At 55.0% G+C, this 17,296-nt stretch overlaps 1 protein-coding gene across 1 annotated transcript; it reads right to left on the reverse strand.

Annotated features, from left to right (window-relative positions):
* Positions 1-168: 168 nt before the first annotated feature.
* Positions 169-17,237, reverse strand: RPS6KL1 (ribosomal protein S6 kinase like 1). Its single transcript, XM_038406805.2, has 11 exons — positions 15,024-17,237; positions 13,503-13,800; positions 12,744-12,868; positions 9,511-9,603; positions 8,496-8,543; positions 7,485-7,617; positions 3,202-4,191; positions 2,112-2,201; positions 1,831-1,913; positions 1,354-1,449; positions 169-1,198 (listed from the first exon to the last, which is right to left on the reverse strand). Exons 2-11 carry the CDS (start codon positions 13,759-13,761, stop codon positions 1,088-1,090), a joined length of 2,028 nt encoding a protein of 675 aa, XP_038262733.1. The 5' UTR covers positions 13,762-13,800; positions 15,024-17,237; the 3' UTR covers positions 169-1,087.
* Between the last annotated feature and the right edge of the window lie 59 nt (positions 17,238-17,296).

The following is a 17,296-nucleotide window of genomic DNA, read 5'->3' on the forward strand; positions in this document are numbered from 1 at the left end:
TTGAGTTCTCATAGTCCTGTCTGGCAGAGGATCTGGTGCTAAGGCCTGTGACCTCTGAACGGGTTTGTACCCAACATAGGAGCTCTTGACCAAGGATCAGGGTCTTTACCTGGGAGGGGAATCTGAGCAAGGGTCCCATGATGTGTAAATCAGAAACAAACCCCCCACTTGGGCGAAGCTGTTTTATTGATTTCAGACATTCACTCGGAGCAGGTGGGAGATCCCAGGGGAGCCTCTCACACACTGGGGAGCAGAGGGGGTGGCTCCTCCCCCCACCCCTAAGACAGCATGGGCAGGTGCTGCTAGTGCACATGCAGCCAGTGAGACACACAGACCACAACTCCAGACCCCATCTAGTGGTAGCCATTGGGAATGCATTATTAATCCGTAAAGAGCTCAGGCAACAGAGAGAAATAGGGAGAGAGTAACTGGGATGGGGGGGAATCCCACACTGACAAGGGCAGGCAGAATCAGGGAGCTGGTGGAATCTATGGACAGAGAAGGAGCTGCCCCAGAGGGAGATACTGCCCCTCTAGGCCCCTAGGTGAGCAGGGGAGGCAAGGAGGGCCCCACAGAGCTTGTGGGTCAAGAGGGGCAGGAATGTCCCAGGGAACCCATGGGACAGCAAGGGTAGTAGGCCAAGAGCACTGAGTTAGGTCCCCTGACACTGATGTCTTCACCTCTGTAGGGGTCAGTGACCTTTACCAGGGTTGGGTTAGATGTAGGGTGAGAATAGGAGGACCTGGGGGAAGGAGGGCAGGGAGACAACATGACTTGACCCCAGCCTGGCCTGATCTCTTGGAAATTCTACTGCAACGCCAATGGAAGTTATCCCAGGAAGAAGAACCCAAGGCTGCAAATTGGACCCAATCCAGACCTCTGCCATCAGCCCTTGCAGAAGTGGACCTCCCTGAGACTGGCAGAGCTGCAAGTACCACCCAGGATCACAGGTCCCAGTGACCCAATGATCTAGGGGGATATTCTGCCTCCCCAACAGGATCTGGGTCTCTCCCTGGGCCCCACTCTGCCAGTCCCCTGCCTGGCACCATGACTCCATCCTTCACTCCTCGCTGCTCCACGTGTCTGTCTAGCCAACCAGCTTGTTCCACTGGATGGTACTGAAGAAGGGATGGCTCTTCAGCTTGTTGACTCCGCCTCCTCCAGAGCCCAAGCGTCGCTTGGGGTCAAACTGCAGCAGCTAGAAGGAAATGAGGGATGAGATGGGGAGCAGCAGCACAGCGCCAACAAGGGCCCTTCCCACCCCTCACCCAGCAGGCTCCAGCCGAAGCTTCCTTAGCCCTACTCCAGAGCCATGGCCCCCTCCCCCTGCTCACAGCAGCTGGGTGTCCTCACCTCAGTGAGCAGGGATGCAGCAGACAGGCTGAGCCTCTCCGGAAGGTGCAGCTGAGTGTGAGGGTGAATCCCCGAGGGGTGGCTCTGGGACAGCGACTGCAGGAGAGACAGACAGACAGTGAGGAGACCCCTGTGCAGCAGGCACTGTTCAGAGAGGAATATCCACCTTACACCTCATCTGCCACTGCCCTTCCCCAAGCATCATGGGAGTAACAGTCTCAGCCTCCCCAGTGCCCATCTCCCACAATTCAATTGCTCATCAGCTTCAGGCTTTCAGCACCCCAGGGGAGCAGCATCCAGCTACCCAGGCTCCGGTACTAGGAGCCATGCCCAGTGACAACTCAGCCTGGAGCCCGATCTACGCCCCAGGACACAGACTCCTCCTAGCCCCCCATGTGCACTGGGGCACCAATACTAGAATTGATACTGTGATGTCCCCTGCCTGTGTCATAAGATCGGGACACAGAAACCACTCACCATTCCAGTCAGTAACTCGTACAGCAGGGACCCAAAGCTCCACCAGTCACAGGCCTCATTCAGCTCAGAAATCCCACCCACTTCTGCAGAGAAAGCCAAATGAGTTCAAGATCAAATAGGAGGGAGATGCTGAAAGGCAACCGAGCATCAAGCTCCCATAGGCGCTGGCGGCTGCTGCCCTTGGAAGAGATCAGGCAGAGTGGGAGATGCTGCTGGGCAGATATAAATCTCCTGCTGTGTCTCAAGGGGGCATCAGAGAAGGCAGTAGATTGTTCCCTTACCTGGGGCGCTGTACATATCTTCCAGGGCCTGGCTGCAGCACTGTGGCTCCACCTCGGTCCACTGGCCAAAGAAGGTGAGACGGATGTGACCTGTGAAACAGTGCTAGTCAGGGTCAGGGAGGGAGGTCAGGACAAAAGACACCCAATAATTGCAGCATGTGCCACAAGCCATGGCCCTGTCCCTCCAGGCTCCTGTCCCCTGCAACAGGACCTGATGGGAAAAGCTACCCCACTGGCACCTCCCCTGTGCCCTGCAACACAGCTGGGCTCCAATGTTTTCACTGGTCTGAGCCACAAAGGAGCACCAGGCCCCAGAACACGTGACTCCCACATGCACAGCAAGGACTAGATTCTTCTGGGGAACAGGCAGTGGGAGTGACAGGTCTGCAGCTAGTGAAAGGGCTGGATAGGATGGGATCCAAGCAGGAGTAGCTGGATGGAGCAAGGAGAGAGGATGAGGGGTCTGGGGCAAGGGGGAAGGGGTTATTTTTCCCAGCTTCTCATTCAAAGGAGCCCTGCAAGGATTCACCGTTTATTTTGTAGGTTTCTAAACTGACCCACATTCTTCATCACACAGACACACACACACACACCCCCGCCTCGAGAGAAGAGACAGGCTGTGCAGTGCAATCTGGAGAGCAATGAACTCAGGCTGCCAGACCAAGGGTGGGAGGGCTGACTTGCAGAATCAAAGGCCCCAAACTATTAGCCCTGGGGACTGTTAGCCTGACTGCCCCAGCTGATCTCAACTTCCTCTGTGAAGGCTCAGAGGGGGTCTCCCAAGTAGCCAGGACCCCCAGAGAACATGATGTGGTCCATGTGGCTAACATTCCTGAGCAGCCTTGTTCTGCCTCTGCTGGTGGTCTCCAGGCACTGACTCATGCACAGCAGACTGTAGCAGTCTCCTAGAAGCCCCTAAGGCCTGGAGCATAGGGGGTGGGGTCTGGATCAGAGTTGCTCAGACTTCACAGAACAAACACAGAGAGATGTAGTGAAGGGACAAAGCATCCTGGAGTGGATCAGATGCCACAGGCCCCCTTGTTGAGAGGATAGAACTCCTTCTCATGCTATAGCCTCAAGCAGCACCTACCAGCACCATCTAGCAGCAGGTTTCTGGGGTTGAGGTCCCGGCACAGCACACCCTGTTGGTGGAGTCCCTCCAGAGCCAAGAGCATTTCGGCTGCCCACAGCCGGATGAGTTCTTCATTCACATCCCAGGTACCCTGACCATCCCCTTGGAAAAAACGATGGACTGGAGGCCCACGCTGTCCTGCAGTTGGATGCTCTCTGTGCTGATCATGGCCTTCTCCTTCTCGGGCCCTTGAGATACTCCTCAATGACTCCTGCCCCCCAGCGTCACACTTGTAGGACTCACTGGAGCTGTGCAGGGTGGTTCCAGGGTGCAGCTGCCTTTGTCCTGGGGGAGCCACTGGGGGCCATGTGGGCTGAACCCAGGGAGCATCAGACACCTGGCAAACTCGAGGTTCCACCTTCACCAGGTGGCCTCCTCCAACAGCCTTCGGGACTGCAGCAGGAGACTGGGGCGGCCTTTCATCAGCCGGTAGCCTTGTGTCCTGCTGAGAAGCTTCCCTCTCTGATACATTGCTGACACCATCACTGCTGGTTAATAAGTCACATGACTGGAAGGCCAAGCTCTGGTCCCTGCATCCCTTGGCCATTGCCATGATGGCATAATCAGTGACACCAAACAGAGTGTATGTTGCACTTAAATCCTTCCCCCCAGTAACTCCCTTAAGGCCATTGGTGGGGCCAGTATGGAACCTGCAGCCAGTCCCTGGTCTGGCATCCATGTGGTCAGGTGACTGCTCCTGAGAGGATGATTGGTCAGCAATTTCTGGTGAATGGCAATTCGCAGAGGTTGGGAAGTCAGTGCCATTCTCTGGGCAGAAGCTGGAGCTCTGGCTGGATTGCGAGCCAGCCCCCGGGCGGCTCCCTACTCGCTGCTTCTCACCATAGCCTACCAGAGCTGAGCTGGGCTTTGGGATTAGGCTACTGGGGCCATCAGAGGAACCTTGCTGTAATCGAGGCCAGGAGTGAAGATGGGACCAGAGTGTCCCTCCTGGAGAGTGAAGGGAAGACAAAAAGTATTAGGGGGCAGAAACCATTCCAGGTCCCCGGCAGACAGACAACCCAACCACCTACTACCGTGACACCAGCCTTCAGGGCTCAGCAGGCATCAGGCTCACATGCAGAGCAGCTTAAATTAACATGCTGAAAAAAAATTCACTGAGAATCTTCTCTGGGCCCCTAATCACAGTGGGTTCCTCTCTCTCCTTCTTTCTGGCCTCATCAGCAGCTTGTCTCCACCTCTTCTTCTTCCCAGGGCCCAGTTCCACCCCCTCTCCTCAGCTCCCTTGATCCCAACAGTTGTCTCCCTCCCAGACCTCAGACCCATTTTCATCCCTCTTCTTGCCCCATGACCATTTCCTCTATGCCCCGAGAAGGCCTTTCTGGTCCCCATGACAATGAAGATGAGGCACTGTCAGAGACTGAAGTGCCCGAAGAGGGGGTGCAGGAACAAACGGATAAATTATGCATGAGTGAGTGAATCCTCAGGCTTGGATGGCATTCACCCAAGAATTTTTTGCAGGAGCTTGACAATGAGTGGCTGAGTGGTTAACAAAAATCTGCAGTCACATTAAAATCAGTTACTACATGAGTAACACAAGGGTAGCAAATGTGGAACTTATGTGAGAGAGGCACAAGGAACACTGGGAACTGCAGACCAGTGAGCACTGCAGCCAAAGGAGAACTCCCCTGGTGGAGGGGAACTCCTCCCTGGCATAGTCAGCTGAGTCAGTCGCCACACAAGCTACCCTCTCTGCCAGCCATCACACTCCAGCACAGGGGACAGGGGGAGGGAGAGGTGGCAGAGGAAGGACAGAGCTATGCTGATCCCTAAGGGCCCTTATGCCAGCAGCATCGGTTAGCACCCCTCAGACTGCTCTATAACTCATGCTGAGGCAGAGGTGGCCCAGAATCTGGAAGACTTAACCAGCTTCCTATTGCCCCCCAGTCTCTATCTGCCAAGTCTGAATGATAATGATATGATGGTGCAAACCAGCAGGGCTTCTGCGAAGAAAAATCATGCCCCTCTAATCTAGTGGATCAGCAAAATAAGGGGGAGAAAAGGAGAACAGGCCAATGTAGTTTACACATGCTTTTAAAACCAAAAAACAACTTTACAATGCCCCTCAAAAGTGACTAACAAAATAGTCATGGGGCAAGAATATAGCTCTGTGCCTTAGCCCATTGCTAATCCCTGACAGAAAACAAAGGATAGGAAGGAAATAAATGTTCAGCATGGCAAAAAAAAAAAAATTGAAAGAGGCACTCTGATGTGTGGTATTGTTTATTGTGCTTATTAACACTCTGGGGGAGGGGTGAGCAGTGGGGTGGCAACATTCACAGCTAATTATTTACATAAGTGGAGATTAAAGACTGAGGAACTCCTGAGGGATCCAACAAAGCTGGGTGAATGGGCAACACCATGGCAGATGGAATTCAGTGTTGGCAAAGCAGGATGATGCACGCTGGAAGGAACAGTCTGAATTACTCAAACAATAGCAATGAGCTGCAGCCAAACAGGCAAAAGCTTAGGCGCCATCACAGATAACGGAGTGACAATCTCTGCTCAGCACTGTTGGGCAATAAAACAAAGTGTCAGGATGCTTAAGGAGTGGAACTGAAAATATTCCTGGCAGTAGGATAACGCTGTTTGTGTTCTCATTGTGTGGACGAAAGGAAGGACATTTGGTATTATGAGTTTCACTCAGGCCGCAACTTTATTAGTCGAATTACATCCAAGTGTCCCATCGATGGGCAGCCCAGCGCAATCCCTCACACCCCACTGATCCTTTGCCAATTCTGGGGGGTTCCCACCACAGGGGGAGCTAATCATCACACTAGGAGGGAATTTGTATGCCTCCACTAGCATCCCTCCCCCTTTTGGGAGCAGAGGCAAGAGGGGACCTCAACCCCCAGCCAGCACCGCCATCAAGCACATTGGCAGGGTGGTCCCCTGAAGTAGTCTCCTGGTCCCTGGTTCGCATTTGCCCCCACAAGGTTAGACACCATGCCCCTACCTCATAAAGAGATGCCATTGGGATACCCACTATGTTATCTTTTTGGATTTGGAGCCTAAATTAGCAAGTTTCTATGCTGGAAACCTGCCAAAAGTTGGGACAAGTAAACAGTTCTCACGAGGGTCCAAAGTGTGACCTCTGAGAGGGGAGAATTCCAGCCTTCCAGTTGCCCAAAACCCAAACCCTAGGTTTTGCTGCGAGGAAGGCAAAAAAACTCCAGCCAGCCTCCACCAATCCGGTGGTATGGGGAAAACATTCCTTCCTAGCCCCAAAGCGGTAGCAGAAGCCTGCAGTGACCTAGGGTGGGCTGTCTGCTGGAAACCAGCAAACAGGAAGTGGCTCTCAGCACATGTCTCCAAATCTCATGCTAAATACCACGAGACCACAAGCCTTCCCCAGAAGTCCTGTTGGGACTGGAAATCTTGCAGGACCCGTCCCATACTCTTGCCTTCTCCTATCACGGGAACCACTAGAACACACCCCTCACTAGGCTCAGAACCCTCTTATCTTAGTGGTGCACACTCCCACCTAGAGCACCGTGCTCTGGTCACTCTCTTCCGGGCTGGATATAGCAGAAAGAGAAGGGATTCAGACACAGGAGTGCAAGTGATTGGAGGCCTGGGAGGACTTCCAGGCCAGGACCCAGAGTGACGAGTTCGGAGAGTTTCGTTTAAAGAGGACGTGAACAGAAGGGACATGATGCAAGTCTACAAAATAATGAGTGGCAGCAGAGTTTGAGAGCAGGTAGTGGGGCACATAGCTGTGCATATGCTTATTCCAGCTGAGGGAGAACTTGCCCTGAAAGGTCTGTCCACAGCAGGGTTTTCTGCACCTTCCTCACATACATTTGCTATTGGCCACCATGGGAGACTGGATACTAGACTAGACACATCAATGGTCTGATCAGTACAGCAATTTCTGTGTTCTGATGAGTCCTGCCTCCATTCCCTCCCCCTGGTCTCCATGAGCCCAGCAGCCCTGCTTCCAGTAACCTGGAGCCCCATCATCATTCCCAGGCCTCCACCAGCCTAATCTCTATCTTATTCTCTCAGCCACGTGGATCCCAGAAGCCTCTTATCTATTCTGCCAAACCCCCAGTGCTGCTTGCTGGCTCCCACTGCAGGGTCTCTGAGCCCTGCGGCATCACCCTCACTGCAAAATATGGTCCCAAACAGCTCTAGCACATGAGAGACACTCACTCCAGATCAGGGTCAGAGAAGCAGGGGCTAGGACAAGAAGGAAGCAGAGTCCTGGTGCTCACACTCACCCTGCACATGCTCCAGGTGGAGGAAGATGGAGTCTTCGCTCACATAATAGTGCAGCAGCTTGGCCATGAAGGGGACTCCGTGCGGGATGATGGTCTGCCGCTCACGGGTCTCCACATGGGATTTGGGGAGGCTCTGCATGGGGAACATACAGCTGGGAACTTTGAGTGTCACTGAATCCCAGGAGACTGGCCACCACCAGGGCAGAAGACTGAATGGGAGGGACTACTGGTCTATTCCATTCTGACAAGCCCCTCATTCCTACCTCTGTCCACCAGAATCACACAGACTAGAGCACTCCATCCGCTGAGCTCAGCAAACCCTGCTCAGACAGCCATGCCAATACACCCACACAGCACCCCTTGTTACTCCACACAGCTCTGCCAATGCAGGTTATTCCTGATCTGTAACCTCCATCACTATTCTGAGGCTGGCCCCCCACCCACAGAGCTCTGCCCATCCACCTCAATCCCTCCAGCTACTCCAGTCCTCACCACTCCCACAGCTCCAGCTGATGACCCTCATTCTTACTCATAGCCTCCAAGCTCTCTGTTATTACAGTTCTGGGCTTTTCATGAGCAGTGATAATCACTCCTAACCGTGCTGGACAAATGCCCCAGGGACTCAGACTGAAAACTCCCAGACTGATGTCATTTCTGCTCCAATTCAAGTTTGGACACAGATCCACGGCTTGGGTTCCACCAGCTCCATTGGACTGAGTTCCATTAGAGGGACAGTGGGAAGGCAGCTCATGTCTGAGTGAATAAGGAGACTGAATTCCCCTCTGATTGCAGGAGATAATGTGGGGGGGGAAGGGTCATGCCAGGGCATGGGAGACTTTAGGAGGACATTGGATACTGCTATCAGATTTATTTCTGCTGAACAGCACAAAACAGAGCTGAGGGACTCATGGGAAATACTCCTCAGGTCAGGCTGGCACAGGACACCACTTTGCCAGAGGGTTCCCCCGAAGGAGAGGGAGATGGAGGAGCCAAGGGATAGGAAACACCCACCTTAAGTATAAAGGTCCCCCCAGTGGCTGGATCCTGGATTAACTGCACCTGCAAGCAATGGTGACAGCCCATATCAGAAACAATGACTTCTGTCACTCCAAGTTCCATTTCAAGGGACTTGGCTCATTTTAGTATCAAAGTTACCTCTTTTCCTTACTGTTTTGGTGTCTCTAGCTACCCCTGCCCTCCAGCCACATTTTTAATCAGTCAACATTAGTTACCTCAGAAATAGGAAGATAAGAAGACAAGGAATACAGGAAGAGTTAGTGACACTAAAGGGGGGGAATCCCACAGCATTTTCAGCTTCCTGCATCATTACTTTATGTTCCTCCCTTTAGATCTGTGTAATACATTTCGTCCCACCTTTGGGCCTTGCCAGTGGAGAGGGGTGGGGTGGGGGGAGGCAAAAGGAAATGAATCTTATCACCCAAAATTCAGGTTCGGGGAAAGGAACCTAACACCTTCATTCCAAGGCCCTGACATGCTGAAGGTGCAGGGAAACCAATGCCATCATCCAGAGAACCTGACTTCTGCTGGGGTCTATGGAACCTATAGGGCATCCATCGCCATAGCAACTGGGCATCAGTTTATGGAAGCAAAATGTAGCTATGCAGGTTGGAATGAGGCAAAGACATTCAGTTGTTTGCAAAGATTTTTAGGGCCTTTAATGGCCGAGAGTGGTCAGGACATTGGTTTTACTTTTCTTCCAACAGTGCCCCTAGCGGCACAGCACACTTCCCCACTACCCAGGGTTCAGTACTAGCTCAGAAGAGAGAGAACCCCCTGAGACACCAATACCATTCTGGGCCTCCTGCCAAGGCACTGGGGCCTTGCCCATTCAATAAGTGGTCAGCTCAGAATGCCCCTTGCCGAGTCACCCCACTCCCTTTAGCACTCAGGTTTTCCCTGGTGGGAGAGGTGTGGGTGACCAGCCTCAATCCTGCTTGGCATGCACAAGCAAGGGGATCTCAGCACCAGGTGTTTGGGCTGCCATGACTCTGCTGCAGCTCCTTACCTTCTCAATCACTCCCACAACCTTGCAGTGCCTCAGGTTCTCCACAGCCGAGCTGAGTGTCCTGATGGGCCGAAAGCGAAGGCTGCTGTATCCCTGTGAGGCAGTGAGTGAGAAATGAGAGGTTTCAAAGTAGCAGCCATGTTAGTCTGTATCTGCAAAAAGAACAGGAGTAGCTTAGGCTCTAATAAATGTGTTCGTCTCTAAGCTGCCACAAGTGCTCCTGTTCTTTCTGAGAAATGAGAATGAGGATCCTGGAGATGCTCTTGTCACAGAGTGCAGCTGGAAGGGGTCTCCCTTTTCACTTGTGGGGAGCCAGGAAAGCTGCCAAACCTAAACATTCGGACACCATCAGCGACGCACACCCAAAATTGCGATTGTTTTAAAAATAAAATAAAATAAATGGACTCTGGTTTCCGCCAGTGTCTGGATTTCTGAGCCTTTAGGGCGAAGCTCCCACCTCCAATGGACGCAAGTTCAAGCTTAAGTGCACACACAGAACTGAGGACTGCCCTGACCCTCTCCTAACCCTTGAGGTGGGGCAGCTGCTATTTGTACCCCTCTTGATCCCCTATTCACTCAGCTCCCACCTTCGTCTCCTGCCCCTGCCTAGGTTATCACTGTGCCCTACCCAGAATCTTGCCATGCTCTTCTCTCTGCTTGCCCCACAATCTTCTGCCCTCACACTTCCTCCTTTTGCCCTCAGTGTGCTGCACCCCATACTCTCTCGCTCTAGCCTCCCCAGTCCCCAAAGTCACCCCTTGCCCCCCACGAGTAGCCCTGCCTGCTCTCCCCACATTCTCCATCCTGTCTCACTGCTCCACACATTCATCTGACCTTCCATTCTAGGTCCCAGCTCCTCACATGCCCTTTACCTCAGTGGTGAGCTGGAGCTGGTTTGCTAGACCGGTTGTTAAATTTAGAAGCCCTTTTAGAACCAGTTGTTCCACGAGGGACAACCAGTTCTAAAAGGGCTTCTAAATTTAACCAGCCAAAAGTGGCACCTTAGGTGCCAACTCCATGGGTCCTCCAGGGCTGGAGCACTCGAAGGGAAAATTTGGTGGGTGCAGAGCACCCACCGGCAGCTCCCCGCCCCACCCCCAGCCCCAGCTCACCTCCGCTTCCGCTCCGCCCCGCTCTGCTTCTCTGCCCTCCCCAGGCTTCCCGCAAATCAGCTGTTCATGCGGGAAGCTGGGGTGGGCCGAGAAACAGGCAGCGACTTTGCACTCAGGCCTAGGGAGGCGGAGGTGAGTTGGGGCGGGGGGGGGGGGGGGAAGGTTCAAGGAGGGCCGCGCGCGCCGCAGCAGGTAACCCGGGGGAGGGGCGCAGGGGAACCGCTCCCCGCCCCAGCTCACCTCCGCCACCCTCGGCCTGAGAGCAAAGCCGCCGCCTGCTTCTCAGCCCTCCCAGGCTTCCCCCGAACAGCTGATTCACGGGAAGCTGGCAGGGGGGGGCGCGGAGAAGCAGAGCGGGGCGGTGCGTTCAGGGGCGGAGCGGAGGTGAAGTGAGCTGGGGCTGGGCACAGGCAGGGAGCTGCTGGTGGGTGCTCTGCTCCCACCAAATTTTCCCCGTGGGTGCTCCAGCCCCAGAGCACCCAGGGGGTCGGTGCCTAAGGTGCCACTTTTGATGTGATCAGTGGGGGGAGTGGCCGCTCCTCCTTTTCCGCCCCTAGCCATGTTACCCCGCCCCTAGGAGCCAGAGGGACCTGCCGGATGCTTTCTGGGAGCTGCCCCAGGTAAGCACCGCTGGGACTCCCCACCTCACCGCTGGCAGGTCTCTCTGGCTCTTAGGGGTGGGGTGGGCACCAACTACGGTGGCCCGGTTCTGGGAGCAGTCAGGGGACAGGGAAGGGGGGTGGATGGGGCAGGGGTCCTGGGGGAGGCATCAAGGAACGCGGGGGGTTGGATAGGGCAGGAGTCCTGGAGGGTGGGGGCGGGCAACGACTCCCTCGTGGGGTGAGGAAGGAATCGGTTGTTAAGATTTTGGCAGCTCATCACTGCTTAATCCCCACCCCATTGGTCTCATTCCCTGCCCCTCCACATTGCCCTGCCTCCTGTCTGGTCCGCACAGGGGGACTGGTGGCTCCCATCTTAGCTGAGGACAGTCTGGTTTCAGTCCCATTGGAAGAAAGAGAAATGGAGGCCATTTTCACTAGAGGCAGTCATGGTGTTCACCTTAACTGAGGGCAGCCTGTAGCTTCAGCACTTCTGAAAACAAGAGATCACAGCCATTTTTAATAATGAGAAAATCGCAAGAAAAATTGAGGCTTAAATAAGCCACCTAAAAAAAAAAAAAAAACCTTGCGAGTCCCAATAATGCTATAGGCTATGGTTAGTCTGAGCCAGCTCAGCCCTTCACCTCTGCAGCTGGGTAGGGTCAGCTCCCCTTCAGCCACCACCCCACCCATAGATGCCATCAACTTTCCGCAGCTGGTGCAGGACTCAATCTTGGTTTGGGCCCAGCCTATCCAACAAGGGCAGCCTTGGGTCTATGCTGGGGCAGGAAGGGGCCTGCACAGTAGCCCCTAAACCTCTCCCTCACTGCCTTGACCAGCACCATAAAATAGATTCTCTCTGTACAACAGCACCCAGAGCATGGCAGAGACATACTGCCCAGACCTGTGTTCATGCAGCCCCATAGACAGGAGCTGCCATCCCACGAGAGCAGCTGCATCTGAGGGACTGCAATGGTGGGAGAGTTTAAGAACAATGCAATGCAGACAAGCCCCGTTACTGAGGTCAGCCCCACTACAGACACTTTCAAGCCACTGCTGTGTGTCATGTAGGTTGAGAATAGCCACTTCTCTGGGTGCTCCAGATGGGGCTGCCCCAGGAAGCGGTCAGTTAAGGCACTGAGAAAGAGCTTTTCTAAACCTTGTTCCCTTGTGACATTTGGCAGTTGACATGCAGGATCTGGAGCCAACCATCACTGCCATCATTAGGCCGAGTTACATCTCCCTCACTCCTGGGCACTGTTCAGCCTTTCTCTGATCAGGAGGCCAGTGTTATAGCCCTACTGGCACCTTTGTATGTTTAGGGGGTTGAGATTGGTAGCCATGCGGGTCCTAGCCCTCTCCCCAACACAGCTGTCCCACATGCATCCTAGTAAGCACCACACAGGGGATTGCACTCAGGGAGTCCAACCAGCACCACATATGCTGTCAGTATTGCACCCCGAGGTCCCGGCCAGGGCAGTCAGGGGGTCCCTACGAAGCCCTTTTCCTAGCCCCACCTCACCGTGGCAGTGGAACTCCCATTCCCCAGAGTCCGCTGCAGGTGGCAGTTAAAGATCTCCTCAGCCCGTTTCAGGTACTGTGTGATCTTCCGCTTCACGGCCTCACGGCGCTCCTTATTGGGGTCAACTGCATGGGGGGGAGGGACACGGCTTTAGTCACCATTCCAGCCCCTCATCACACTCTGGCCAACATGTCTCAATGTCACATAGCTCACCCAGACGCTCTTCCCCTCATAACGCCTCATCCTCGCACCATGTCCCAACGCCATTTCCCCACATGCCACGTCTTCCCCACAGCTCTGCCCCACAACCACATCAGCCAGTCGCTACCCTGCAGCCCTGCCTTCAGTCATTATCCTTTTCCTCATGCCTCCTTGCTTGACAGCTGATGACTGACCCATTCCCATCATCCTGCCCACTCTGCTCCCTCCCCACGCCAGCTAGTCATGGTGTCAGCCCCACCATCCCTGGCTGCTACCATAGAGACCCAGAGAACTCCATCGTAAAGCCATGCAGATTCTCCTCCCCTTATATACTGCCAAAATGTGCACATAATCTCAGCGTGCTGCCAAGTGCCCTGTACCACCAACCCCCAATCCCTTGTGTAACCCACATACACAGCCACTGAGCACTTGTACCCTGTGTGCTGCCAACTGCCCCATGCTTGATGCACCCCAGCACCCCTGAACCGCACAGGCTACCAAGCCTCATATACCCTGAATATTTTACACCTTACACTCCTGCCCCTAAGCCCACCATACCCTGCACACCGCTGAGCAGCACGTCCACGCCATTCTTGTAGTGATTGAAAGCCTCCTCATAGTCCTCGCTCACATCCCGCTCCAGTGCCAGGCGGATCTGCTTTGCTGCATCCACCAGGTAATCCCGCTTCCCAGCTCCATGCACATCAGGGCCCCCTGGAGAGACACGGCTCCGAATCTGCTCGAGATACATTCGGGCCTGGGAGAGCGCCCGGGAGCAGGACTCCGAGTCCAAGCACTCACGGGAGACTCTGCTCATGGCTTGGCCACTCTCAGGGCATCCTCAGCAGCTCAGTCCCTGCAATCCCGAAAAAGAGGGGTGGGAGGGGGGGGAAGGAAAATGAGAAGCAAAACAAAGCCCTTCAACACAACACTGGGGAGGAGTTGGGGGCAGTAGAAGGGAAGGTGCTGGTAAAATCTGAGAGGGCAGCAGGAGGGCTGAGTAATAGCAGGGTGCTGCAGGTCAGGCCTTGCGCATGGGCAGACTAGCTAGTGGAGGAAACCAAGCCTGGAATAGCTGGTCAGGAGTGAAGCACTTTGGCAGAGCTATCTAGGGGACCAGGACTGGAATAGCAGGGCATTAGCAGAGCTGGGTGCGGGGTGTCAAGAACTGGAGTAGCAGGGAAAGGGTGGCTGCAGGTTGGGAAGGAGGAACATTCGCAGAGCTGTAGCTGGGGCACCACTGCTGCCACAAAGAAGAAGTGAAAGGCTATTTCTGGTCTCTCATCACAGCTGACAAACTGCGAGCAAGCACGAAATGGAACAGCAGCTGCAAACCGCAAGAGAGTACAATCGCGAGCCAAAGCTCTGGCCCCAGGGCCTCCACATTCAGGATCTCTCCAGAGGAGATGTAACAAAGAGTCTTTATGGATGGAACAGTCAGGGCACTGGGGACTTCATGTGGATTCCACTGTGGTTGAACAGGCTAATCCAGGAGATACAGACCAACCCTGGTCACAACAAGCACTTGCTCCCCTCTGCCTGGGGCTGCCTCAGGTTAACAGCACCAGTCACAAACACATGGGACTACAGTTTGCAGGGCTTGGCGCTGGCAGGGCACTGCTGTGAGGAAGCTCACATTCAGGGGCACCACGGGAACAATTTGTATCGCGGGGCTGCTGAGATCCATTGAACCAAACTGTAAACACAGTCTATGATGGAAACCACTTCAAGCCAGGGGGTGCAGCAGCACCCCTAGTTCCAGCTCCTTTGCTCACATTGCTGGAGTCCCGGCTGCTCTGGGCAGGCCGCTGCTGCGGGGGAGCTGGCGCTGGTGGCCTTAGGAGGGCCCTGCTAGGGAGATGGGAGCAGTGAAACAGCACCAAAGGGCCCCACGCCCTGGCTACAAATCCACCCTCCTGCTCGGAGCGTGGAGCGGGCTGGAGGGAGGGGACCAGGAGACCCAGCCTGATCCCACAGGGCAAGGAAGGGGCTCGGGCATGGGGCTGCGGTGGCCCTGGGGCAGCCCGGCGCGGGGGAAACACGCAGCGGGCAGATCACACGCACGAGGACGAACAGTACCTGCTGGGGTCAGGAGCCTGGTCCCTGGGGGTGCGGGACCCACCTCGCCCCCATGGAGCCGCTCCCCTCGCCCCACTGCTGGGGCCGGGCGCGGAGCGAGGGGCCGGCTCCCCACAGGCGCCGCGGTTGGCTGCAGATGAGCTCATCCCCCGGCCTCGGGAATAAAGCACCAATCCTCAGGCAGCTCGGCCACCGGCCGCGTCTTAAAGAGGCAGCGCCCGCGCAGGTTGCGGCGCAGCTGGCCGCGGCCGCGGCCCCCCCGAGGGCGCGGCGCGGCGCGGCGCGGCGGCGAGAGTCGAAGGGTCAGAGCGTTGCCCTGGAAGTGGCGAAGGGGGCGAGGGGCGGGAGGACGCGGCGACTTCCCCGCTACAACACGGGACAGAGACGCCAGGGGGCCGCGCGGCTGTTAACACATCAGCTGGCGGCCGAAGCTCAGATTGTGCAGGCTCTGTCCCGTCTGCTTCCATCCCGGGAGGGTCGCGCACCATGCAGCCCGCGAATCAGGCCCCGAGCCGCCCTCCAGCAGGAAATGGAAAGAGTCGCTGGACAGCTAGGAGCTGGGGGAGCAGCCCTGGGAAATCCCCCCTCTCAGACAGCCGAGCTGCCCGCACAGAGCATGGCGGGGAGAGGGGCAGTGGAGGGGACTGAGGGAACTGACAAGCAGTAGGATTAAAAACGGAGGATGAGGACCCCCATCGTGACAGAGCGTGTGGAGGGGATACAGACCCTCAGGCGTCAGGGTGTGACCCAGAACGGACAGGGGCAGGAAGAAATTTCTCCTGTGGGCAGGTTATTTCCTAACTGGATTTTTGTTTTGTTTTTGGCACCTTCCTCTGAAGCATCTGGTTCTGGCCGCTGTGAGAGACCAGACGCTGCAGTACGTGGATCACTGCTCTGCTCTTGTGCGGCGATTCCTATGTTTGAACTCTGAGGTATCGGTAGCACATGGGAGGGGAGAAAACATGGGTCCAGATCCATCCCTCAGGGTGCACTAGATTGCGCTCTGGTTTCCAAGGCCCATATGGGCGCTGCTGCAATGGTGAAGAGCTGGAGTCTTGAGACAACTGTAGTGTATAGGAATTGAGTTATATCTCTTTAAACATGGTTATTCGGACTCCAACTGTGCCAGTGTGGTTTCACCCTATTCTTAACGGTGTTTAGACTCTAAGACACAACAACCCAGATGCTACCCTCCTGTTCCCAGCCTGCTCTTGAGTGTCCCCTGTGCTGGGTGTTTCCATGGGGGGACAGAGCAGGTACAGAGCTAGTTCTGAGGCTCCCACAGACAACTTTCTGTGCCAGGGTATTCCATGGGGGGGCCTACACCTGCTCTAGAGCGCCTTTGCACCAGCTCAGCCAGTGCAGAGGGGCAGTAGGGCAAGGGTGAAGGCCCCCACTGATTGATCGTCAATAAAGGAAAGGTGGTGGGGAGGTAAGGCGGAGAGGTGGCATGTGTGGAGAAAGAAGTTGGGAAGATCAGAGGAGAAAGTGGGGCAGGTCACCCCTTTAGCAAGGGATTCAAAGTCAGAGCTGGGAAGGTGATGAAGAACGGGGGGAGAACACATCCTGGCCCAAGGGAGACAGCTGGCTGCAGCACTCAGGAACCCTATGGTTTAGAGCCTCAGAAAAGGTGAAATGTGTGAGTTGCTTGGGAGGTGACTGAGGATTTCAGCTCAGAACAGGGAGTGGAGAGTGCTGCCAAAACTCCCTTAGGCCTTTCTGTACTTCTGAGTGAGTGTGACTGTTCCTAGCTGGGGTTGCATAGCTCAGTTAAAGCTAACAGGGTGGTTTGCATCCATGCTCATGTGTCTATGGGTTGTTCAACTGCCCTGCAGCTACACTGGGACAGCATTCAATCGTTAAGTGCTATGACTTATGGGCATGCATCCCACAATTCCCTAGATAGGCAACTTAGCTGCCAGGCTCCCCCTCCTCTGAGGCTGCAGGTCAGAGAGGCTGAGGCAGAGGTTGACCTTCCTTCAGGCTGGAGGTGTCTGGAGATGGGGGCATTTGTAGCTTTTGGGGTGGCTATGCTGCATTTCTGGGCTGTACCATCTGGGGGCCATCAGCTCTGTTGAGGTTTCTTACTGAACAGAGTAACAAGGGGTCTCAGTTTAACCCAAATGGAGCAACTCCAAGCCCAGCAGGTAGAAAAGGAAACACTGGAAATTTGGCAGAAGCACTAGCAGGATGTGCTGTAGAGAATGAGGGAGAAGCACAGGCTGAGAGGAAGCTCCAGTCCCAGAAGCACATGGAGAATGGAGCTTTTCAGA

The sequence above is a fragment of the Dermochelys coriacea genome, chromosome 6 (genome assembly GCF_009764565.3).
Source record: "Dermochelys coriacea isolate rDerCor1 chromosome 6, rDerCor1.pri.v4, whole genome shotgun sequence".
Lineage (NCBI taxonomy): Eukaryota > Metazoa > Chordata > Testudines > Dermochelyidae > Dermochelys > Dermochelys coriacea.